This window comes from Etheostoma cragini, chromosome 18, assembly GCF_013103735.1.
Source record: "Etheostoma cragini isolate CJK2018 chromosome 18, CSU_Ecrag_1.0, whole genome shotgun sequence".
Classification (NCBI taxonomy): Eukaryota; Metazoa; Chordata; class Actinopteri; order Perciformes; family Percidae; genus Etheostoma; species Etheostoma cragini.
Genome location: NC_048424.1, coordinates 22378375 through 22404468, shown reverse-complemented (window position 1 = coordinate 22404468; position 26094 = coordinate 22378375). Strand labels below are relative to the sequence as shown.

Below are 26094 nucleotides of genomic sequence, written 5' to 3'. Positions count from 1 at the left end.
AAAGGAGTTCAAGTCGTCGCTGTTCGCCGTGTTCCAGTCCGCTCACGCCCAGTCTGTCAAGATGAAGACGCTGATGGACGACATCAACAAGGAGCGCGAGAAGCGCTTCGCCGAGCCCGAGGTCCGCGCCGCGTTGGCCCGCATGCAGGACGACAACCAGGTCATGGTGGCCGATGACATCATCTTCCTCATCTGAGGGGGAGGGGGGACGATGCCGGTCATGGTGGTTAATGACATCATCTTTCTCATCGGGGGGGGGATGACGACGCTGGCTAAAATGGATAACATGGACTGTCTAAAGAAAGTGATAATATTTGCATATACATTTATGTATTTCTTCTGTTTGTATTCATACACCCTCTACATCCCTATTCTGTAATTCCACCCACAATGCACCGGGAGTTATTTGAATTGAATCCACTGTGCTGCAGATTGTTCCATTTAGCAAGGGTACCTACGGCACGTTGCTCCACTATAATAAATATGATATGATTATGGTAAGTTTACAACACTTCTGATGTCTGGATTTGTAAATAGTTGAAGAGAAGTTTTGAAGTTATAACTGTAGCTGTGTATTAAAAAATAAAGTAATGGGACACAATTCGGTCTCTTAAATGAATCAACGTGCTATTCCTGTACATGTATATATCTGGGGAAAGTACTGCAGACCTAATGCAGTGGTGGAATGTAACTAAGTACATTTACTCGGAATGTAACTAAGTACATTTACTCAAGTACTTTGTAGGAGGAAAAAGTAGAACTTACAATCATCTGACAGCGTTAGTTACATACAAAATTAAGATTTCTGCACATGTATCGTCTATAACTATACCATTATTTTATTTTGAACGTTTAAAAAAAAAAAAAAAAGTTTTGTTAACTTCTTCTAAGGAATTCCCTTGTTAGAGAAAAAGGAAGAACCTTTTTCTTTTCAAACTAAATTACAATTTGTTGCTTCACTTGTATGTATTCATGTACAGTATATCTACCTGCATGCGTATATACACACACATACACGTTTTTCTTTTCCATCTATCCACATGTAACCCAAAAAAACCATTCAAACGATTAGACCATCAAAAAATGGGAGGATTGGGAGGATTTTTACTTTTAATATTTGAGTCCCTTTTCCTCTTGATACTTTTGCTTAAGTACCATTTTCAATGCAGGACTTTTACTTCTAACAGTATTTTTTACAGTGTGGAATTAGTACTTCTAAGTAAACGATCTCAATAAATCTGTGCTTGTTCAGCGCAGCGCTGACCCCGGCTGAGCTTTCTTTAGTGAGTTCATTTCGCTGGTAAAGTGGTCTGAGGTGCTGGGGAACTTCGGGATTTCCCAGAAGAGCTGAGTGTGTTTCCAAGAAGCATTTTATTTGCAACCTAGATGTTGCTTCGTGTGGGAAGCAGGTGCCACTAAGTTCTTCCCCCGCTCACACCTCTTTACTCTGAATTAATACTTCCCCAGCAGGATTATATTTCAGGTCCACAGCATTGCACCCCCACTCCACAACCTAACGGCAGCTCTGATCAGTCAGCAGATACGGCCCAGGATGGCTCATGTCATACCTGACCTGAAGCGAGTGACTGCTGCCAGCGTCATCCAGGCCATAGGCCTCGAGCTCTCGACACCCACGGGTGACTCATTTCACAAATGGTATCAAAGGCTGCAGCCCGCACCTTTCTCGCATCTACCTCGTCAGCTAAGGCCAAGGTTACTTTTACTTTTTCTTTCAAACCTGGGATACAGGAGGTACTAGCTGTTAGCTGTTGGCTAGCATTTAGCTCATTTTGCCTCGTCTATCTTAAACCAAGAGTTCATTTTTTTGAAACATACTTTCTAGACAATTTGCAGGTTAGTATAGTTTTGAAAAAGAAAGCACTTTCATATTTGTCTGGCATATGTAATGCTACAGAAAGCGCCTGGGTAGCTTAGCTAAGCACAAGGCCTGAAACAGGAGTCCAGCCTGACTCTGGCCTCTGAAACGCCACAGCCGCGGGAACGTAAATGGAGACGCAGCGAAATATATTCGAAGGGTTTAAATGTCAACATAGCCAAAAACAGGACTATTTTTTAGATTTTTTTGGGGCGTTTCCGCCTTTATTTGACAGGACAGTTGGGTGAGATAGGGGAGAGAGAGGGAGAGGGGGAAGACATGGAGGAAATCGTCACAGGTCGGACTCGAACCCTAGACCTCTGCATCATGTTTTCACATTGGCCCTAATCCTCTTCCATACCTAAAACCTCCGCTTTCAAATGGTCTCTCTAAACTACAAACGGAGTTGCAAAATCCAGACACAGTCCGGTGGGTTGCTAAGGGACAAACAGACAGTAGTTCCTAGCTGCAGCTGTTTAAATGTACCTTGTCCCTACTTCTCTCCCTAATAGTTTCTCAGAGCATTAGTACGAGCCACAGGTACATACCTAACTACTATTTGTCATGGGATCCCCGAATTACAAAATCAGAGCAGTACATTAGTGAAGAGAGACCTGATCCGAGGCAGCTCCCCCGTCCCGTAGTACTACTTCCACAGAAACAGACCACATGCCCTGAAAAAGTGTGGTGGATGTTTGATCCTCCCATGCATTTCCTCCAGAGGGGAACTTTGTTGTAATTTTGGTTTAGCAGATGGTTGCCAACTCATCGTTGTTACACTTAGATATGCATCTGAGGAAGAAAGGAAGAACACGGTGCAGCGGAAGTGTTTTTCTGTCCCGCTGTCAGTTTATCTAACTTAAAGAAGCATTAACTACGGTTATAGTCTATTACCTCTATTACAAAATAAAACACTCCCATCAATCTGAGCCAAATGACTCATATGTGAAGCTTTATCACGGAAGATTCTCTGAACAATCACTGCACCCCCGATATTCTCATCACATTTGACATTTTAATTGTCTTCTCTGAGGAGCTACCATCTCTCTGTCTTCATATTCCGTGTTGTGTGCTTTGTTTTCTCTCCCTTTTTATTTCTTGCATTATGCAACATTATCACTGTGTGCCGCGATGTGTTATTGATCGTTTAGATGAAAGTGAAGTATTTCGCTCCATGGCTAAACAAAAATGATCACTGTAACAAACACAAATATTATCTTTTGATTTTCCTCCAGAACAGTCCATTCACTTTTATCCAGAGAAGATATTTTTGCCATCTCTGTTGCATGTCCTGTCTGCTGTGAGACATCAGGAGGCCAAATCACATTTAAGATGCTTACTTCACTGCCATGCCAGTAAGTCGCTGTGCAAGGAAACTGGTGCACTGTGCTCATTACAGAAAAAACAGAAAGCATTCATAACAGGACAGTCAATGCCATAAAACACACATAGACACAATCCCCCCCGCATCCCAACATATATGTATGTCTATGAACATGCAACATGTACATGCACGCACGCATGCATGTGCGTATGTATGTATGTATGTATGTATGTATGTCTATATGTGTGTAAGTATGCATGTATGCATGTGTGTATGTATGTATGTATGTATGTATGCATGCATGTATGTATATATGTGTGTATGTATGTCTTTATGTATATATTTGTATATATCCATGTATGTATGTCTTTATGTATATATTTGTATATATCCATGTATGTATGTCTATATGTGTGTAAGTATGCATGCATGCATGTGTGTATGTATGTATGTATGTATGTATGTATGCATGCATGTATGTATATATGTGTGTATGTATGTCTTTATGTATATACTTGTATATATCCATGTATGTATGTCTATATGTATGTATGTATGCATGTAAGAGTAACAATACTCTATAACTGATTGTGACACACCACAAGCCAGTGCAGACGACTGCCATACAGGGTGCCACCTGCTCATCAGAGCAATCATTCAAATCAATTCAATTCTATTTTGTTTATAGTGTCAAATCATAACAAGAGTTATATCAGGACACTTTACAGATAGAATAAGTCTAGACCACACGCTATAATTTACAATGACCCATCAATTCCCCTGAGAGCAAGCATTTAGTGCAACAGTGGTGAGGAAAAACGTATTTATGGTACAATTAACAGCAGGGCTTAATGGTCTCAAAGTGTTTGAGTATTGAGCTCTGAAACCAATCCTCCGATGAAATCAGTACTTTATGCTGATCCATTACCAGAACTGTCATCAGCCGTCCCTTGACCTACATCGTTTAAACCGGGTTGGCAGTGTGTAGGAGTAGCTACTGGGGACTAAATGACTCGGATAAACAAATCAAGGCTCAGGTTTTTCACAATGACGAGACTCTGGTGGGTACTTAAAGGGACAGTATACCTCGGATGGGTCCCAGGTCCAACCTGCAGGCCTGTTTCAAACTGATATCTGAGCCAGATGTTATGAACAAACCTTTTTTTCTTTATTGATGTACATAACTTTCAGTAGATGAGGTTTGATTATACATTGATGGGTCGTATGTTCACAAATGTACGTGCATATGAGACTAGTCATCAACTACATGAGAAAACAATGAAGCAAAACGCATAATAGCATACATTTGAACAAAGAAAACAATAAAATAAATAAGTAACATTAAAAAAATGCACGTTGATGTTGGCTTGTTGATATTCCTCAAATCTCTTTTTGAAAACAAACCTTAACTTATGTGTGTTCTATTGTCATGGTGTTAGAAATGAATTTACCAAAGTCTTAAAATAGTCAATAAATGTCTAAATTGACATTTTGTAATATTGCTTTTTGAGTAGGAGGGTTGTCCTCAGAGGACCAACGCAGCTTGTTTCCAGCGTGGTGTGTATTCTGTTGTTGCCTGGTGTCGGCTGACAACCCCAGGGTTCCATATTTAAAATGTGTATAAAGTTGAGAAACCTCTGATTGTGTGTCCTACTTTGGTTTGGCTTGACAGAAATCCCTCTTTGGTTCCTGAAAGAAAAGGATCCTGTTTGTTTTGCAGATTTTTACAGCAGTGCTTTTATGTATATATTTCAGTTTTTTTTGTTGCCATAAAAGTAAGATGTAGCGTGCTTGTTTTCTCACGGCCACATCAAAAAGGTCCACGGGTGAAAGTACGTTTTCACACCTTTTTGACAGGATGAGCCCTACGAAGGTGTCACATGGCTCATCACACTTATTATTGCTTTATGCATACGCTGAGCGACAGTTCAAAGTGAGGTCAAGCTAAAAAATACAATGTTAAAAGGTAGAAAAGGATGAGAATGAGCTGTTGTCATTTACTGTAAAGTATGTTTGTATGTATGCATGTATGTGTGTGTATGTCTGTATGTATGTATGTGTGTGTCTGTGTGTGTGTGTGTTTGTGTATGCATGTATGCATGCATGCATGCTTGTATGTATGTATATGTATGTATATGTATGTACATATGTGTGCATGTTTGTGTTTGTTTATGTGTGTATCTATGTCCGTATGTATGTATGTATGTATGTATGTGTTTGTGTGTGTTTGTGTGTGTGTGTGTGTGTATGTATGTTTGTGTGTGTATGGGCTAAATGTTGTCATGCCTTTTAATTCTGCAATAAGTTTATACACAGATTCATTTCCAAGGAGTTGGTGGGCCAGGTGGGGTGGGGGGGATGAGGGACAGCTTTGGCGAGTGTGAGTGTACATGTGCTGTATTGTCTTTGTCTTTTGTCTCAAGGACACCCTTGAAGACGAGATGCTTCATCTCAAGGGGTTATCCTCCTTAATCTCCATTTACTCTGAGATATGCATGCGGAGCGTATGGATTATTTCTACCTCCAGTGAGCCGCACCTCACCACAACCCTTGGTGTTTGTTATTTTTCTACATATTATATATTGAAATCAGGGTCCAAAAATGAACTTTTTTGTCCACATGGCTAGTGAATGTTCAGCTTTTTCACAGTTTTTTTGGGGGGCTGGTAAGTGAAGCAAATCTACTAGCCACTTCCTTTTTGTTTTACCAGCATTTGTAGTACACAGTGCTGATTTTAGACCCTGATTGAGATGTATGTTGGCATATACTAGAAAATAATGTAGGTAAAAAAGAAAAAAGTGATGGAGATGTAAAACATGTGAAACAAAGCGTTATCTTATCAACAGATAAAATCAGTTACAGTCAGAGCGGAAACACAGCGGCGATCTTGCCACACACACCAACCCAGTCTGCCTGCATATAAACACAGGGGGAAGGTAGAGCGACCACGAGCGACAGCACAGAGCGCTTCACTGGCACAGCTGTTCTCTGCAGGCGACATCATGCTGCTGGTGAGTTCTTCAACCTTCTCCACGAACATGACACACTCACTTTCATGTGACATAATGGGACATGTACTGAAAATAATTTAAGCACTTCACATTTTATTTATTTATTCATTTTTATTTTCAGGTTTATTTAACATGGACAATGCACACTAATAATACTCATAAAATGTAATGTGCCAGAATTTTAAAAAAGGGCTATTTTACATCTGCTGTCCCTGGACAGGCCGTACAATGTCACACCCAAAAAGATAGAAGAATTATAATAGTACATACAGGTTTAGCTCAATGCAAGTAGAATTGACTATAGATGTTAAAAAAAATAATTACCAGACCAATGTTTGGTCAATGTCAACACCTACACACATATGCACACACACACACACACGCCAAACTGTCAGTCCATGTAACAAACATTCGTAAAATTGCAACGACATACATTTTAGGACATTCACAAAGCAAATTATAAAGTCAATATCAGTGTGAAAAGTCAATGTGTTAATGTATGTTAGGGCCACGCAATTCATTGAATTTTGAATCACAAGCGAAACGATCACAGAAGAAAATGTAAATGAGAGAACTGATTGTCTTTTGTCTTTTGTTCTGAATGAAAAACAGTTTTAAGGGGAAATTTCACATTTCAAGGTGTTTTCACTGTGGATTTATTTAACTGCTCCACGTAGCGCTCTAGGATACTGTAGCAGTAGCTGTTGTTATAGCAACAAAGGACACTCTTGGCTGCTTTATGGAATCAAAATGCTGCCAGACATTAATTTTGGAACTACATAGTCAACTTTTTGCTTGTCAAAAAAGAAGCCAAGTGTGAACGTAACCAGTTGCACTTTTGATAATCTGTGGCTTGCACAGTTTATGCAAATTAACTCGATATTTAGGAATATTATTACTTTTATTTGAAAAGCGTATCATTACCTCAAAATAGTGAATCCTGTCGAATTGTAAGTCAGGTGTATCTCTCCATCCCTTATCCATAAACCCAAGCATTCCCATCAGGGATGTCCCGATCTGATACTGGCACTGCCTAGATTATAAACTTTTTGTGGGTTTACAATAACAACTAACTCAATAAAAGTGACTAACATATGTCTTCAGCTCGATACAGTTAACTTAGCATTTAGTATTTTTTGTAAAACCCGTATATTAAATTAACTTCTACCTAGAATGGTTTAGAATCGACTGTTGTAAATTATTAGAGTGAGGTGATCTGCGGATCCCCAATCAGTTAATAAATGCCCATATCGACTCCAATCCTATACTTTCCGATCTGATTGGGACGTCCCTAATTTACACGTTGATCAATAAAACAGGAATCCAGGCTCTCCAGCTGCTGTCAGTATGGTAGATCATGTCTTACAGGCGATGAAAGCCCTTCCTCCTGTTCTCCTGTTCAGGGTTTGAAAGCTTTGTTGGTGCTGGGTCTGGTCCCGCTGTTGCACGCCACCAGGAAAGACAATGCGGTTTCCCTGAAGCTGGGTCAGGGAAGCAGACTGAAGGGCCAGACGGTGAGACTAATCCTGGATCCGTCGGTGCAGCCTCAGACTGCCAGCACGTCGGCCTCGAACATCGCCAACATGTCTCTGTCACCGTGGACGTACAGGTCAGGCACTGCCAGGGGCTCTTGAGCAAGGCACTGTACTCCCCCAACCACTCAGGGTGTTGGTCCAGTACTGGCAGCCCCCCCACTCTGATATCTCCCCATTAGTGCATGAATGGACCCTGTGCATGTGTAATCCAGGCCTGTGTGTAGTAATTACTAACAAAACACAGAGTAAACTGTCATTTCCCCACTGGGGATCAATGAATTAATGATTATTTTCACCTGCTTTTGTCACTTTTTAAAATGCTTCCTTTGTTTCACTTTTTGTGTGTGTAATTTTTCAACCCATTTTTGTCGCTTTTCAATGCTCTTCCCACTTTTTTGCCCAAGTTTTGTCCCCGAATTATTTGGACGCTTTAGGCATTTTTTCTCCGCTAGTACCAGTGTACACACCTCTTACACCAACCTATTAACCCCCGAGGTCTGAGGTTCCTCAAACATCTTTTGAAAACAAACCTTAACTCATGACTTGCTGTGTGAATAGTTGCGGTGTTCGACATGAGTTTACCAAAGTCTCAGGTTCACAAAGTACTGTAATATATCAGAAACATAGATACATGTCTGCAATGACATTTTGTAATATCGCTTTTTAAGGAACCTCGTTCTCAAAGGGTTAAAAAAAACCTGAGTGGATGCTCTAAGAGTTCTACGTCTGAGGGCGCTTTAATGTTTCCTTCATCGCTTCACGCCCGTTGGTGCCCAGAAACCACAAGTCTGACGTGTTTGGTGATTCAGTTCTCGGGTTTGAACTTTTAAAGCCTGGAATCCCAATTCGAAATGTGTCTTTGGTCTGTCTCCAGAGACTCGTGTGTGGAATCGCGGTTGCCTCGGCGGATCTCTCACGCTCAGTGCCTGACCTCTGGCTGTCTGAGCCTGCAGGGGGGGGGAGAGGATGCAGCCCTGGAGGCCAAACCCATCTACTACCAGGTCCTGGTCCTCCACAGGTAAAACACAGCAGCCTTTTGTTTCTAGTGCAAGTTACACAGTACTGCAATGAGAAGTTCAAGGGTGGGCAATTAAAGGGAAATGTAATTTGGAAAGCAATTCTCTCTTAATCTGATGCATTTCCTGTCCAGTTATTCTAAATTGAAGTTAGAGGCACAACAGTTAAAAAATATGTTTTTTTTTATTTCTGGGTTTTTAATGTGTATTACAAGTACACAATTAGGTATTTTTTCACTGTTTTCCTGGGGGTAAGTGGGATTCTTTTAAATTTTTGGCATTTCTTCCGCCTTTAGGACAGTTTAGAAATGGGGGAAAGTACCCTCGGTTTTATGGCTTGCGCTGTGACCGCTACTAGCAACTATAGGAGGTATTTTGTGAAATTTGTTGTCATTACTTAGAATTCCTCATGGGGGTGGGGGAAACTACACACTATAGCTTTAATAAATTTCGCATCTGCAAGTGTGTCTTCAACTGGCACTGTACATTCAGCCCTCTCTAATTCCCCCATCCCACTCCAGAGTCCCAAGGAAAAGGCGCAGTAAGAAAGCAGGGAGGATGAGGAAGAACCAGTACAACTTCAGACTGGGGACCGAGGTGATCTCGGTGGGCTGTACCTGTGTGAGGCCCGGCGTCGTACCACAGCAGTAGAGACTCCTTCTGCGCATTGTAGCCTACATTTTATATTACTTTCTAACTTAAACTTGTACTATATATTTTGGTTACCAATAAATCATGTGACTGTGCAATGTATTTCACGAAGATGCCTACATGACTATCTCTGTGCCACTTTCTCTGTATGTCTGTGTTAGCCAATCAAACTTTGTACAGTGATGACCAAAGAACTGCAAAGAGCTGTGTTTCTTTCTGTGCAGAAAAAAAGGTTCAAAGCAGCTTTAACATGCGTGTACCGTGTCTGGCAGACACTGTCAATGCATGACGTTTTCTTAGGAGCCATGAAAGGGGTGTTGTTGGAAACATTCTTTCATATCCAGTATATTTGTGGTGGGTAATTTTTAGTATTTCTCTTGCATGGTTGATTTTAAACTCACATTTTCTAATGAGTATGTTCTTATTTTAATGCAAACAATATCAAAATGCTTTATTAAAGTGCCCATATTGTGAAAAAAACTATTTTTCTGGGATTTGGGGGGTTATTTTGTGTCTCTGGTGCTTCCACACGCTTGCAAACTTGGGGAAAATTCAGCATGGTGTTTTGAGTTAAATCTGGTTTCTGAATGTCCTCTGTCTTCAGTCTCCGGGTGAGCTGATCAACATCTGCACGGCTTTCTACGTCACTAGAGACGAGGTGGCTAACCGTAGCATGCTAGCTCGTTCTCAATATAAAACACTGCTCCAACAGCCACTAGTTGACCAGAATCACCAAAAGAACTACTTCCTGTCCCTTTTGTGTCCCTGGTCTAGAAGAAGTCTCCCAGCTAATCCTGCCATGGACTGACCAAAGCTGGAGAAAGAGTTATCTAGCTGATGGGATCTTACCGAGCTACTGAGCATGTGCAGCTCCCAACAAAGATAGGATAGAAGTAAGATGTCTCACTCTGTAGATAAAACTAGTGAGATGTCTCACTCTGGAGCTAAAACAGAGACCTAAACACACAGGGTGAAAACAGGATCTGCATCAAAGTGCAGAACAACGCAAATATGGTGGTTTTTGAAGATGAAACCATGGAACCTATTCTGGTACAACCTCAAAACAATTATGTACCTGAAAATTAGCAGAATATGGGAACTTTATTTCTTAAAATGTGATTTATGTTGGATAACTTACAAGCAATCACTAATGATACACCCTACAATAACTATTGTTTGATTGATTTAGTGAAGAGTATTAATCTCATATAAGGAACCAGTTTGCACAGTTTTTTCCTTTTTTATTTTTCTTACCTCTGATATACTCTGATAGCTGTTGACTGATGTTCAATTCCGGCATATATTAGGAAATAATAAATGTAAATAAAATGTCTATTCAATTATCGTTCTAATCTGAAAAACATAGTTTTAGAGCCCTGAGTAGTTTGTGCAGGGTATGCAATTTTAAGCAATAAAGTACCGCAGCCTGGGAGCCAAGACCCAGGGTAAAAAGTAAATCACTGTAAACTAGGCGAAGAGGAACACAATGTTAAAAATGTATTTTAATGCAAAGTTTAAAGTCATAACTCTAAGAATACAGTCACTACGTGTGTTTGAAACCATTCCCTTTCATGGAAATAGTACACTTTAAAGGGTGTTCGCCATCTTTGTTGACACATTGCACTTTTAATCTAAAAATGATAACAAGAGCAAAGTGGGAGTTCAGTCAAGCCGTTTTTACTGACCATGACAAACAGAATCACTCCAGCCTTACACAGCGACACACAGTTACAGCACCAACCCCATGAAACGACCCCCCGCTTGCAGTGCATACATTATAGACATTTCAATCAAGTCAGTATGACTCAACAACTCAAGCAAATTTCATCTTTCCATTTACTCTTTAAAGTTTACATTCCCTTGAAAATCACAGGCTCAGTGACACATGCCAAAGCAGAATTAGCCAGAAACGTTTCCTTTCAAACACAAATTTGTCCAAGTTTAGAACTACTGTCACTCAAAAGTTTGCCTCCTTTTGATGTTATTGTTATGTATTCTTTATAAACCTACTGTCCTTACTGTGTGTAGATGTGCTTTTGAGTTGTGCTTAATAAAAGAAGAGTGCAATCAGTGCTCTAAATCTAATACTAATCCACTACTATGTACACTACATTTAAAGATTGACAAAGAGTTGAAAATGGCAAACTGCAGCAGAGCTTCCTCTTTTTAAAGTATTTTTTTTAACTTCTTTTTATTTTTTACTCTCCAGGGTCACTTTAGAAAAAAACAAGAGCCTGCTTAATTTTATATTCATAAACACTATTGTGAGATTCACTCACGCAGATGTCCCCAGACAGACCCAACAAATACCATAAAAGGTACATGCTAAGAATATGCATGAGAGCGGTAGACCTTGAGAAATCATTTTTTATTTTTCATTTGGAAACTGCAAAGGTTGTGGTAATATATTTGTTGTTGTATGTATATTGACAGGTAAGTAGTAAGCTGTAAATCAAAGACTGAAGAAGCCTGGGACTGACTTTAACTGGTTGGGACAGACTAGGGCTCTAAACTACATCTGTGTGTCCAGTTTTGTTTAAGCACATCACACATTTTTCATCTTTTACTTGGTAACAATTTAGATTACATCTCACTACTTCATTCAGTAATTGGTAGTGTAGCTGCCAAATAGGCAGCATTTAGTTACAATTTCTACTATAAGGCATCATTAAGAAAAACACAGCCTAGTCAATGATCCTTACTGAAGTTAATCTGGTCAGCAGAAGTGTGGTGTGCCCCAGGGTTCAATCCTTGGTCCTGTTCTTTTCCTGCTTTCTGACTTAAAAAACTGCATGATTGGAGCTATGATTTAAATTGTTACCTCCTCCTGCTTTGATACAGCTTTCATTCTCACCAAACAACCAATGCCGCCCCCCTATTCAAAATTTGAAATGTTTATTTTGATGCCACCCGACCCCCCCACCCACTTTCTTTTAGAAAAAAGAAACAGATTTCTATTTGAATTTCAACATCAATATTTGGCTAAACTTTGTACAGCTTGTTCATAATCGTTACAGCATACATCAAATATGAAAACTTGGCTTTTCCTTTTGTTCGAGTTGCTTTTGAGTTCTTTTTCTTTCTTTTTCTTTCTTTTTCTTTTGATTTCCTTTTTTTACCGACATGATCTCCCAGTCCTGCTCATTCTTTTTTCTTTTTCTTCTCCACTCATCTACCGGCAGGCTTCCTCCTTCATCTCCTTGTTCTTCCTCACTTCTTCAGCGTGTTTGTCCTGCCAGACAAACACAGAGACATGGCAACATCAGAGTGGTTGGCATCCATGCATATTTTAGCATTAATGAGAGGGATGCCAGCAGAACAAAGCACCAGCTCAGCAACTGTTCATGAAGATTTGAACAGGGGAATGAAACAGAGCGGGGAGAACTAAAAACTCTTTTCACCTCATATCATATTCATGCTTAATGATCAAGCTTGTGACAAAAAATAGAAATGCAATCCCAGTTGATGAAACTGAAGGCTTGCATCATTTGCTCTCAAGAAAACATGGGATTTTAGGTCCCTTCAGGTCTTTTAGGTCTTAAGCACAAGATATTTCCTCAAGATATTATTTCCTAATATGTGAGCTTCAGAGGTGCTGGTGGACGGATTTTGTTACATTTGGACCTTAGACTGTAAAACATAATGCACGGAGCTTCCAGGTTTTAGGTGGTAGGTCCTGGGTTGTTTTTGGGTGTCAAATTCTTAAGAACATATGATGAATTTTAAAATCCATCACCATTTGTATAGCTATGCATGAGAATAAGAAATACAAAAAATTAAAAAATGGTACTTTACAATATAGTTTTGTTATAGTGTGTTAGGATGGATTTTTTCCAAATTTTTTCACGCATTGTGGTCACTACAGTGGATAGCTATTTAAAAGCCAATTTTATGCACATGAATGGATTTCGATGGTTTAATTGCACACCAGCCACCACAGTGGACACTAGTCTGTCATTTCAATAACTCAAAACACATGCAATCCACCTTAGTGGACATGTAGAAATGAAAGAAAACGAAGGAGTCTGATAATGAAAAAAAACAGATAAAACCCTGACTGGGGTTATTATAATTCATGCATGAAAGAGTTAAGTGCTAGACCTTGATGTTGAGAACAAAAGCCCCTTACAAGCTTTCTAGAAAGGTTAGAGTTAATCCTGTCAGCTGGACAGTACCTTCTCCTGGAGCCGCTCCAGCATGGCGGCCAGCAGGGCCTCCCGGTTCTCCTTGTTGGCCTCCATTTTTTGCTCAAGCTTCTCCTTGGCATTCTTGATGAAGTTGTTGTTCTCCTCAAAGGCCTTCTGGATCACCTCACGCTCGTGCTCTCTCTTCTCCGCCAGGTGCTTCAGCAGCTCCGCCTCCTGGCACTACAGGGGGATAGACAGCAATGAAGTTAAATCAACAGGCAATGTTGCAGCTGGAATTCAGCTGGATGTCCCTAATTTTTAAGCAGCTCTCCGTCACCTTCCTCTGTCTCTGTTTTGGTGTTCCAACCTCCGGTAGACTTCTGAGGACTATGGTTACCTGGTCCTCAGTTCTCTGCAGGGTACATCCAGACAGCTAGCTAGACTATCTGTCACCAAACTAACCTTAAACTGGGCCTACAACAATGTATACTGCAGCCAAAGGCTTTTTATAGTTTACCTATTGGCCAGTAAGCCATCATCATTCCTACCTCCTACATCCTTTCACCTTCACATTCTATATATACAGGCCAAATGTAAATGTATAAGGATGTAATTAAAATCCAGTGCTCCATCTCTGCAGAGGCCCAGATAGCGTGTCTGTGCCTCTCTGTGTTTGTGTTTAAGTCTTGTAAGTTATGTTACTGTTTACTAGGGCGGGGCCATTTGTATGATTTGCAGTAGCTGTGAACACTGTCTCAGGATATAAGTCATTTACACAACTGCTGACTACCCTCCACAGCAAGTTTTGCACACACATTTTTGAATTATGTATTTTAGGTCATTTTAGCCTGCCCAGTCAAACACAGATGTCAATATATTTTTCTCATCTCATCCCAATCCTATTACTTATATTAAGAAGCTGATTGGGGGAAAACACCTTTCGGGGCTGAACCATCTGTTGTTGCAGGTGTGGTGTGACGCTCTGCTGCAGGACACATCTCTCTGTGCCAGGGATAATTCCTCTGTCCTCACCTCCTCGATCTCCCTTACTCTCTCTCTCTCTCTCTCTCTCTCCGCCACCCCTTCTGCTTGATGAATATGAGCCATTGTGAGTGTGTCCTTTCATGATTGCCCTTGTACTTTCATCTCCCTCGTTTCATCTTCCCACCCTCCCTCTGCATGTGTCATCAGCGCCAACATTCCCTCCCTCTTTCCCTCCATCCGTTTCCTTCACTGCAATGTTATGCTACTTGCACACTGGTCACTTTATATTTAATATCACACACATTTTATTGTTATATATACTATGTATGTAGGTTGTACGTTTTATTCTACATATGTATATACATTCTTTTCATTCCTCTAATTCTGGCATTTTATCTTTTGCTATCTTCTTTAATTGTATAACATTTTTTTAAATCTTATTTATTATTTCTAACAAATTTGTTGTGTTTTCTCTCGAAAGACAATTGTGATTGGTTTAAAGAAATGCCAATAAACCAGAGCATGAAGGAAATAATGAGAGTAACAAGCAAAATGTATCATTTAAAATGAGTGTTTCTTGTGCTGGAGTGGCTAGAGACTTTAAAGTATTTAAATGATACATTTGAGGCTGGGATTTCCTAGCAGATCCCTCATATGAGGATACAGAAAGCCGACCCCACCCCCTTCTCTTCCCTCCCCTCACCTTTCGCCTCTCCTCGGCAGCCTCCAGCTTCTTCTGGATCTCCTCCAGGGACGGGTCGCGGCGCTGCGGCATGGAGGTGTTGAGCTCTGGCACGCCGTCAAAGGACGGGGGCTTGAGGATGACCTCGAAGGCCTGGCCAGACGTCCGCTTGTTCAGCTCAATGACCTCCACGTCTTTGATGACGCACCAGCCCAGGTCCACTGCATCTGTGGTGTTGGATTGTGGCCATGTTCAGATTATTCATTCACTACAAATCTTTAATACAGGGACTCCATATGGGATTTGTTAGGTATTGTGCGGTTTGTGGTTAACCTCCCTTCTTCAATGCATTCTCATCAACAGGTTTGTATGATAGTGTATGAAAACTTCCAATTTGTATGATGTCCTACAACATTAAGCGACCACCGGTTAAGTTTAGAGGTCTTAACAGTTGGATTTCGCGGGGAAAAGGTTACTTTGAGCCGGTGAACAGGGCACCTGGAGGTGACGGTAAGGATTAGGGTTAGGGTTACCTTTTCCCTTTCAGTGGCTGTGGCAGTTAAGTTTAGTTGTCAAAAGGCAACAACAGTTAAGTTTAGGCTCCAAAACGACTAGTTAAGATCAGAAAAAAAGATTGTGGTCCCCTTAAGTAGTACTCCCGGGACACAAACACCTGTTTCCTGGTCTTGTGTTTCCCCCAGGACACAAAAACATTAATCCACCTGTGTTTTATGACCCACCTTGTCATCCTCATCAGAACCAGTCACTGTGGTTCATATCATTAAATATGTGTAAAACATACAAATTGTGTCAATTACATAACTTTTTCTAACTATACGTAGGCCTACGAATGGTTCATTAGAACAGCCTGTCCTTCTACATGTCACTGCTTTAGAAAAATTATTCCTACATCTACCCAAAATAACTAGTGTGTAAATTGGCTATAATACTCCATACCCCCCCCCCCCCCCCCCCCCCCCCCCCCCCCCCCCCCCGACTTATTGTTAATGTGCGTGTAAAAGTCAATTATTTCTTACCTTCTGCTTTGTATGTAGGTTTGTCTGCAGTCTGTGGGTTCAGGCAGGCACAGAACAGAGACACCAGGGGGAGCTCTTTCATCTTCTCTTTGTAGGCTGAGAACACACACACACACACACACACACACACACACACACACACACACACACACACACACACACACGTGTTTTGGCATGCTGTCAGTGTTGACTAACTGAATGATGATGTAATTCTGCTTTTCAGTGATAGTGACTATGCCATTTTTTATTGATATTCAACGTACATATCTCAGATAAAAAAAGTGCATGCACTCTTATCTTGTTATTATTCCCACAATGGAATTATGACCAGTATACGCAGTAAAGGAATAGGGAGCTGAGGTGTGTGTGACTTTCTGCTGTGGCTGCATGTTTACCTGCCAGAGTCATCTTCTCACTGCGTATGTTTCTCCCCAGGGATGCTGAAGATCCTTCACAGTCTATCTGAGAGACACATGCAGAGACAAGGGGGGGGGGGGGGCTGAATGAGTCAGATTCAAAGCTCATAAGGTTCAATTCAACCAATGAGAGAACAGTGCTACGCCACAAAAATAACTGTGGGCTGAAACAGAGGGGAATTCACGCCAAGGACAGTTTGTGAGTCGTAGTATGTCGACATGCCGGGAAAACCAACCCAGAGAAGTAATGGAGAAAGACAAGAACTAATGAATGAAAAGACATCATCAAAAACGTATAATCTACTATTTTATTAAGATTTCATCAGACATCATAGTCTTGTTAACAAATGAACAATAAGTCACCTTAAAAAAAGGAGTGCTTGAAGCTTCTTCAGAGGAATATTGCATTGTTGTTAATACTGTTATATATCAGTGATCTGGGATGCCATGTCCATGTCCATGTCCATGTCCATGTCCATGTCCACGTCCATATCAGTGATTTCCTGTGTTTCCCAAAATGCCACTAGACAACGCTACAGAGAACAGGCTTAAAGGTCCCATCAGGCATGTTTAAAGATTTTTTCCCCATACCCCCCCCCCAAAAAAAATTAATCTTTCCTTCCCTTATTAAAAAAGTCTAGAATCTAAATCCAAAGTCTAACGCCTATGCACAAAAGATGTCTCCAGTAGCCAAGTTTCCATCTAAATCTTGTGCAAATTTTGGAACGAAGGTACATTTTCCATCCACTAATATTTGTATCATATAAACATGTGAATATTAGGAGTTGGTTAATCAAGATGAACAGTAGGTGGCCCTAATTCTCCAGTTGGGTGCCATGAAACTAATGCAGAAGACGAGAGTGCTAACAAGATGACAAGTTACAAGAGCACTAGTCAAACTTCAAACTCATGAAAACCATATTAGAAAATATAGCGGAACCATAAATTTGTCTTTAAAGCCTCGAGTTTTGGAATTTGGCTGGCGCCATCTTGTTTTTTTGAAACTGGACGTGATGATTTTTGGATGAGAGGGCGGAGCTGCTAAGCTGCTTGTCAGTGATTGACAGGTTGCCCCTAAAGCACCCCCTGCCACTGGAGTCGCCCCCTGCTGGAAACTGCATATTGTGCAGGTTTAAGGAATTTCAGCATTGTCTTTACTTTTCAGACCCGGACACTCTTCTCATGATTTTTTACAGTCTATGGTTCTTTTTAAGGCCCCCACAAGAAATTCATAAAACTCCCATATGCACACACCTTCTCGCCAGCCTTCTGTGTTGCAGTGAATCACAGATGTGATATACAGTATGTGGGAGATGAAGCAGTTAATCACTGAGCAGATGCAAGAGATCTCTGTGATACTGACCGTGGCCTGGTAACCTTATCAAACTAAGTATACATGATCTTTAACTGGGTAGGGAATGAAATTCAAGATGAATTCACTTCAGATTAGGTTCAAGCAGTGATTGGATCAAAGTGAATTGCACTGAGAGAGATAGATGTCTGTCAGATGGTCTCACAAACACTGAATTGATGAGCATCTGAGGGATGCTGTATATGTCGGTCAAACATAATAACTAGTGAATGAGATCTTTTGTGAGACAGAGCAAAGGTAATTTCCCTCACCCTTGATTCCCTGTATCTATTTAGTTCAATAAATAGGACCATTATAGCAAATGGTTTGTAAATATTTAACTAGATCAAGTTATTAAAAGATGGACAGAAATTCTTGCAATATTGCTTCTCAGGGTTATTCCATCAAGTTCTCCAAACTGTACAACGATATGAGTTGTTTGGTGTAGTCTAGTTTTTTGTGGTGAGTATACTGTCATTTCTTCCCTCCCAGCAGTAGATCAACCCGTCACAGGGCAACAACCCCATAGGCTGGTTGGAACGTTAGTGTGTGAAGCATGAGACTCCTCTGGCTCATTTTCAGTAATTTCTGGAACGTTAAGGAGCAGGCTTCCCAAAACACTGAAAGAGTGTAGTATTAATGTAGCCTGGAAATCCAGACCCAAACCGAAAGATTAAGGGTCTGGCATCGAGTGATGAAAGTCGCCCATCTCGAGGGGGGGCACCAAGCGTGCATTTAAAAATCTCACTTCACGCATTTGGATAACACTACGACCAATCACAACAACACACGGGGTGACGTATCCAGAGCCCCATATGCTTAGCAACCAGCGGATAGGTAGATAGGTAGATTACACTAATGTGATTGGTGCAGCTCGGCTACAAGGGGATAGTTAATGAGCAGCATTACTCGCTGCCAGAGTAACTCGCCGATCAAATTCAAATTGGGCTCTTGAGAGAACTCTGGATTTCCACGGTAGTTTGAATGTGCTTTCGTTTCATATACCTACTTTAGTGATTCACATAAGTTCTTTTTAAATTTGCACAGAGAGTCACCGCCAAGCGACCGTGTAGTTGATCCTAGTGACTTTATGAACGTAAGTTTCTCACAAATCAATCATCTTTACGTAACGCTATCCTTGCGCAGATGAGAGACTCCATATATCAGAATCAGAAATAATTTATTGATCCCTGAAGGATACCTGTGTATCACGTAGACTACACCACTACCTCTGATACGACCCACTGCAGCGTAGCGGAACCTCATATCTAAACATGGGTCATGGTTTTGAGCGTCTTTAACGTTGTGAAATTGTTACACGCTGAATGCACTGAGTGCAAATAATAAAATCAATGTTTTATGTATTGTTTGATTGCATTGTTGTCCAACATATATAACTATAACTGTCTGTCTGTCTGTCTGTCTGTCTGTCCCTGAAGAGCAGGGAGCTCCAGATAGTGGAACTAATGAGACAACCTGACAGAGAAGGAGAGACGTGTCATTACAATGCAGAGCACCCCGACACAGCTCCCAGTGGGACTAACCCTCTCCCTGCGACTACATCTGCATACAGAGACACATGTAACATGCATGTACAGATACCTTGAAATACACAGTGGTGCGCACACATGCAACTCAGGCAGTAAATGTAAGGCTTTGCTACTATTTTGGAATCTCCTTTTAAAAGTCTATAGTTGGAATACACACGTGCATGCACACAGCTGCTTCTCCTCCTATGAAACCACCCAGGGTGCAGATCAATGCACTGCTTCCTGCAGGAGGAAGACTGAGGAGTGTGTCAACGGAGAGAGAGGGAGGGAACAACTTGCAATGGTGTTGGTACACACAGGAATATTTAAGTCATGTTGATGATATTTGCCAACAGATCATAGTGAAGTTTTCATTATACTATTTAATGATGGGCATGGTATTGTTGTCCCAGAAGACCCCCCTCCTTCCTGTCTACTGAAGGTAATATTTATCCTTAAAGATCTCTAAACATTATAGTAATACATTGTGATTTATATCGGTTTTCAGAACAGGAAATAATTGCATTTAATATGCAATTATTTCCTGTTCTGAAAATGAACAATAATAAAAAAACATAGTTAATGATTTGTCTTTCCTGCATACTATTTTGGTAATCTTTGAATATTGACGTGTACAGCTAAAGTTCAACAATTTAGGAAATATGCTTATTCGCTTTCTTGTCAAGAATCAGATGAGAAGACCCCTCTCTGGTGTCTTTATGCTGAATATGAAGCCCTACCCAGCGGTCAGTTAGCTTAGCATAGCATACACTAGAAACAAGGGGAAGCAGCTAGCCTGTCTCTGTGCAAAGGTAACAAAACATTATACTATAGTATACTATAAACTATATAATATACTGTAGAAAGGTAGGGCTGTTGTAGACGTGCATGTAAGAAAAGAAAGTGTTGCCCACTCTATCTCTATGTGCATTTCATGCCTTCTTCAAGATCAACAGTCACATCACGAGTCAGACACATGCACTAGTGTTGTACAGGCCACACCCTAGTTACACATCAGAGGGTGATTACAGTAAATATTCATGTTCCAGAAAAAAGAAAATCAGCAAATCAAAACTTCTGTACAAAAAAGGGCAATTTATGGGGATGGGGGTGGGGGTTTCGGGTACTAGACACATTTTATGCTGGGGCGACATACAGGAAGTTGTTGGTCTGGGCCAAGAAGCTGGGGGACAGTGTGCCTATTGCTGCTGTGGTTGTCCAAGTTGTTTGACATGTGTCCTCTGAACGGTGTGTAACAACGTGCAACAGGCTCTGAGGAGTGTTTTCTCTCGTGTGTTGGTTGTGTCAGAGGCGTCACCCAATCAGCAGCGACTTGTATGTATACATTCGGTAACGTGCACACGCGGCTGGGTGTTCCACGCACCAGCAAACGTTTTGCTACGTTTTTGTCTGGGCTGAACGTGTCCCTAGTTTCACCCCGCCGTGTGGCAACAAAAAATACCCTGACAACCGCGTACTGGCAAGAGCGTTTCCTAAAAACCAAACCTTTTTTAATAAAAGTGTTGCCTTCCGGCCAGCGGTCAGCTCCAGAAGACTGAGCCCGGTGAACTCTGGGTGGCAGAATCTGGGAGTGTTCACATGGGCGCCAATCGCTCATCACTCATTGCTCTTGACTGAAGTATTTTATCGAGGGCATAATATTCGGGAAAACTTCAGGTGACTCATCTGAGTTGGCAGGAAAGAAGTCTGACTCAAACTGAGACAGTCATACTTTTTAAGATATCTAGGATTCTGAAAGTGGATGTCTCAATTACAATTTTAATGTACATTACAGCAAAAAATTGACTCATTTTGCATGGGCACAGTATTTGATATGTGTTTTTATGTTCTCCTAGGAATCCTGAACACCATCTGATGCGGTTACCTCACCTCTGGTTATTTCAAATATTCTGAGTGAATACTTTGATTTCAGCAGTTGTAACTCTTACTTCCCGCCACACTTCCCATAAATTCCCCCCTGCATCCTGAGTTTTCCTCTCCCACTCCAGCAGACACAAAGCTGCGTCTGCACATATGGAGGATCAATAATAGATAACATGGGTTACACACCATGCAGTTTTTCGGGTACACCGAGTTCTCTCTCTCTCTTTCCCTTTTCCTTCCTCTCCTGCCAGTAGGAACCACCGCATCCTCATTGTGCTCACCCTCGCCCCGTTACGCCCAACCAACACACACACACACACACACACACACACACACACACACACACACACACACACACACACAGTTATCCAATACAATACAACATGGGGGACCCAAAATGAACATGCTGTTGTTCAGATGTGTGTGTTATGATGCAGACTTACCCCCCACTGTCCCCGTCTTCTCTGCTGCTGCCGCTGATGGACTGGTGACTACGATTACCCCCGTCTGGCTGCAAGGATACAGGCGCCGGGCAACAGCATCATTGCAGCCTCCATGACATCACCTTGGAGATGTCTTATTGGTCTGAGACAATGCCAGCATCCAAGCCTCTGAGCCAATGAGAGTGGAGAGGAAAGAGGGGGAGGGCCGTCGGCTCTTTGTGTTGTACTGCAGGGTGGGCGGTGGAATCACTGTTTTATTGTGGCGCAGGAGTGTGTGTGCATATGTGTGTGTGTGTGTGTGTGCGTGTGTGTGTGTGCAGGCGGCTCAGCAGGGGGTACAGCTAGGAAGCACGCAGAACTCTAAATTATTTAGATTCTAGCTGTATTTATAAGTACAAGTAAAACCTTTTTGTAGTGTGAAGCACGCAGTTCATCGTATTTAATGTGTGTTACTAATGTTAAGACAACAAAGACTGGTACTACCAATGTGGAACTTTTACAGCTACTTTACTACTCCAACAACTAATATTACTGTTTTAGTATGTATTCCACACATTTGTTGCCGTATGGAAACGCCGTGGACCACATAGGGAGAGGATTGACGGGTGGGGCACAGAACAGGAGCTTTCAAGTCCGGATGTGGATTTTGCGTACTGTTGGAAACACAAGACTTTCACTCAGGAAACGCGTGTTTGTGTTCCACTAGTTTTTTAATCGGAACTAGAGATCTTCCAATGCCGATACCAGTATTGAATAAAGCCTCTGATACTGCCTAAAATGCTCTTATCAGGATTAGCTCAACTTCATCGATCCACGTTGTCTAGTCCAGAAGAAAATCTACTTTAAAGTAGTACATTTTGTAGATTTTTTCGTCACCATCAGCCACACACATCTTCTGTCCAGAATAAGCCTTCAAATCAGATGAATAGGAATTCAAATCCCTTCAATTCAACAACAATGAAAAGTTTATGTAGAACGTCATCATGTTGATTCTGAACCAATCAGGTGTTAGTTCAGCTGAGAGCCAGGCGTTTCCCACAAAACACACATCCCATCACCTGGTGACGTGATGTGTGTGTAGTTTCCACCAGGACGCGTGTGTTGTTGCCGCCCTTTGATCTGGTATTCAGCTCACACGACCGACATGATGTCACCACGAGACCAACGGACTCACAACACCGCCTGAGAGAGGGGGAGACGCATCAGGTCACATCGGGGTGTGGCCTGTTGTTGCTCTCTCCACTCCACCTCCCCCGTTCTCCTCCTCTCCTCTCCTTTCCTCTCCTCTCCGGTGAGTGGGAGCGTGAGTGGTGGGGGTGGTGGAGGTGCGAGTGTTGCAGAGTTTCAACCTGTTTCTGTCCCTGTTTCCCAGATTTATACATACTGCAGAGCCGTTCAATCTCTGAACAGCTCTCCATCTCCTTAGGTTCTCCTTATGAGCCTGTGTAATTTGCACATGTCTTTAAACTGTTTTTACAATATTCTTCTATTTGTTTTCATGCCACCCACACTAGCTTTATTTCATCTATTTAATGCTTATGCACTTTGAATCCCTGTGGACCATGTCACTTTAACCTGACATCGGTCACTCTAGCCATGTGGTGAGTTTTTTGACTTGATGTCTTTGTTGATGTCCTGTAATGAGTCCAAATCCCAAGCAACTTGCATCGAGCTGTATGGCAACAAAGTATTGAATCTTGACTCTCCTGGACTCGCCTACCCAGGCGCTGGTGGTTTCATTCAGAGTGAAGCATGGTCACGGTTCTTGTGTGGTGTGTGCAGGCTCTGGACGGATGAACTGTTTTGAGGGTAGAGATGTGGGACGCAAGCGCTTTCTATGTCCCCACAGACAACAGGCGCCGGCTGATGCCGAGGCCGCGCTTGGGGCTCAGCTGGAGCAGCTGCTGCTGGTTGCATAGGTACATTAAAGTCCATAAGGTCCATTAGCCCGGTCCTACCAGACTCTGGTCCATTGGCCTGGTCCTACCAGACTCTGGTCCATTAGCCCGGTCCTACCAGACTCTGGTCCATTGGCCTGGTCCTACCAGACTCTGGTCCATTAGACTGTTCCTACCAGACTCTGGTTCATTAGCCCGGTCCTACCAGACTCTGGTCCATTAGCCCGGTCCTACCAGATTCTGGTGCATCAGCCCGGGAAATGGTGTATGATTCAGAGTCTGATACTGTAGATGTGTTGGAGAACTTAACATGAGCACAGATCTGTACTCATTAGAGGATATAGATCGTTTTCTGAATGAAACATTTACAATATCTGTGAAAGTGACTGATTACTTTAAAGACACGGACAAATTTATCAGGTCGGTTGCTGTACTGAAAAAAATAGTTTGTTTTGACCTGTTAGATGAACGAATTAAAGAGGTTTTCTTCACTCGCTTAAAAAATGAATGAAGTACCATCAGGATCAGCTGATTATTGGGGGGGATTTAAACTGTCCTGATTTCACTGGGGACAGGATCGGCAAGGACCCTCACCCACAGTCAACTCAGAGCTTGGACAGACCCATTAACCAGCTGGATTAACAACAGGTCATTAACAACAGGTTTCCAACCTTTCCTCTCCTGTCACCAGCCATCAGTGACGGTAAACGCCCCACACACATCCTGCGAATGAGATCACCAGGGAGAGAGAGAAAGAAGGGAGAACGAGTGAGAGGAGGGGGCGAGGAAGAGAAGGAGGAGGAAATAAGATCAAAAAGATTGTTTCAGGGATTCTGGGAGAACAAAGATAAGAGGAATGATGAGGGAAGACCAAGGGAAACAGGGCGGGGCATACTGAGAACACCCATGGGAGAAGATGGGAGGAGACGGTTGGTAAAAGAAAATGCTCTTGGGATGGAGAATGAAGAATCATGTATTTTACATAGATGTGAATAAAAAAACAGATCCAGATTATTGCTGTTGCTGTATGTGGACCCTCAGGAAGAGTAGCCGCAATGTTGTTAGCAGCTAATGGGGATCAGAATAAGGGAATGAAGTGCACCCTAACCCAAGTCCCACATAAAGTCATTAACCCTAACCTTAACCATCACACCTAAATACCTAACCTTAACCCGTACACTCACCATAACCATAACCTAACTTTAACCCTAATCCTAAAACCAAGTCTTAACCCTCAAACAGCCCTTCAAAGTTGTGGGGTCCAGCATTTTGGCCCCACAAAGCTGTCAAGACCTCACAAGAACACTGTGATCCTGGTTTTTGGACACCACAAATATAGTTAAACAAGAATACACACACACACACGCAAACCCACACACTTGCACATGCCCTCTCCACTCTCCCACACTTCTCTCGTGGCCTGTAAAAACATTAACAGTTACAGTAGCCTAGCTGCAGAGTCCTGATCTAAAGTCTGACATCATCTCCAAGTATCCCAGGATGAGATCATTCCATCTAACTACCAGTCTTACTCACTCTACCCTGAGTGTGTGTGGGTGTGTGTGCGTGTGTGAGGGCAAAACCTTTTGTGAATATGCGAGTGGAAGCAGCCAGTGTGTACATGTCTTTGCTCGTGCAGGTGTCCGCTGTGAGACAATCAGATTACTGCTGCCCCGCAGAGTGATTTTATTGAAGATGAAGGGCTTTTACTAGCATTGATTTCAACAGCTAGGGTTTGCTATCAAGGGGACACAAACAAGTACACCCACTCCTTCAGAAAGTCCAGAGTGATCCCATTCCTCCTGATCTATAAGATTTGGCTCTGGTCGTGCTTAGCTGGGCTAAAGCTGGGATAATGGATGTAGGACCTTTTTACAAAAAAATCGCAAACTCAGTCTGCATTAACGGTATTTCAACCGAATAATGTGAAGAAAAAAATGGCAAATGTAGGGTATAATCACCATATTCAGTTTATGTAGATGTAACCCAAAGTCCACCAGAAACACAAAAAAAATTACTGATCCCACGATAGACTTTTTTTTTGACATTGCAACAACAATGTAAAGTTGTCTCTGACCTCCTTTACTGTGCAGACTTCAGGTACTGCATGCTTGTCAAAGGACAGCCTGTCTGGAACAGTCTGTTACTATGGGAACAAGGAACCGACAAAGTGCAGTAAGAGAGAAGTCATTGCATATTCAGGGAAAGCGTGCACTTGTGTGTATGCATGTTGGGCATAGTTTGGATTTTAACAAATAAGATTCCAATAGCGATTCTTCCTTCTGATTCCGGTTCTTATCGATTCTCGATTCTTTGATGGGTGGAGTTGA

At 41.8% G+C, this 26094-nt stretch overlaps 3 protein-coding genes across 4 annotated transcripts in view; 2 read left to right on the top strand and 1 right to left on the bottom strand.

Moving 5' to 3' along the window:
- mcm3 (minichromosome maintenance complex component 3) overlaps nt 1-601 on the top strand; it is a 9629-nt gene extending 9028 nt beyond the window's left edge. The window contains exons 17-18 of one of the 2 annotated variants that reach the window (XM_034900436.1): nt 2-201; nt 250-601. In XM_034900436.1, coding sequence (XP_034756327.1) covers nt 2-196 — 195 coding nt within the window. In that variant the 3' untranslated portion in view covers nt 197-201; nt 250-601. Of the gene's footprint in view, nt 1; nt 230-249 lie in introns of those variants that run through there. The other variant, XM_034900437.1, reaches the window with a different exon arrangement.
- A 5505-nt stretch (nt 602-6106) lies between these two features.
- Nucleotides 6107-9565, top strand: il17a/f3 (interleukin 17a/f3). Its single transcript, XM_034900445.1, has 4 exons — nt 6107-6211; nt 7615-7820; nt 8621-8764; nt 9284-9565. The coding sequence occupies exons 1-4, from the start codon at nt 6203-6205 to the stop codon at nt 9411-9413; spliced, it is 489 nt and encodes a 162-aa protein (XP_034756336.1). The 5' UTR covers nt 6107-6202; the 3' UTR covers nt 9414-9565.
- A 2042-nt stretch (nt 9566-11607) lies between these two features.
- stmn4 (stathmin-like 4) lies at nt 11608-21999 on the bottom strand. Its single transcript, XM_034900444.1, has 6 exons — nt 21867-21999; nt 16639-16705; nt 16244-16339; nt 15228-15433; nt 13589-13780; nt 11608-12645 (listed from the first exon to the last, which is right to left on the bottom strand). The coding sequence occupies exons 2-6, from the start codon at nt 16649-16651 to the stop codon at nt 12586-12588; spliced, it is 567 nt and encodes a 188-aa protein (XP_034756335.1). The 5' UTR covers nt 16652-16705; nt 21867-21999; the 3' UTR covers nt 11608-12585.
- Nucleotides 22000-26094: the final 4095 nt, after the last annotated feature.

What these genes read in the sequence shown, in the direction of transcription:
- stmn4 (XM_034900444.1), bottom strand. An exon ending in CTGCCGAGGAGAGGCGAAAG is followed by an intron (nt 13,781 to 15,227) that starts GTGAGGGGAGGG and finishes ATCCCCCTGTAG; the next exon opens with TGCCAGGAGGCGGAGCTGCT. An exon ending in TGGAGCGGCTCCAGGAGAAG is followed by an intron (nt 12,646 to 13,588) that starts GTACTGTCCAGC and finishes TTTGTCTGGCAG; the next exon opens with GACAAACACGCTGAAGAAGT.
- il17a/f3 (XM_034900445.1), top strand. An exon ending in CTGTCACCGTGGACGTACAG is followed by an intron (nt 7,821 to 8,620) that starts GTCAGGCACTGC and finishes GTCTGTCTCCAG; the next exon opens with AGACTCGTGTGTGGAATCGC. An exon ending in CAGGTCCTGGTCCTCCACAG is followed by an intron (nt 8,765 to 9,283) that starts GTAAAACACAGC and finishes ATCCCACTCCAG; the next exon opens with AGTCCCAAGGAAAAGGCGCA.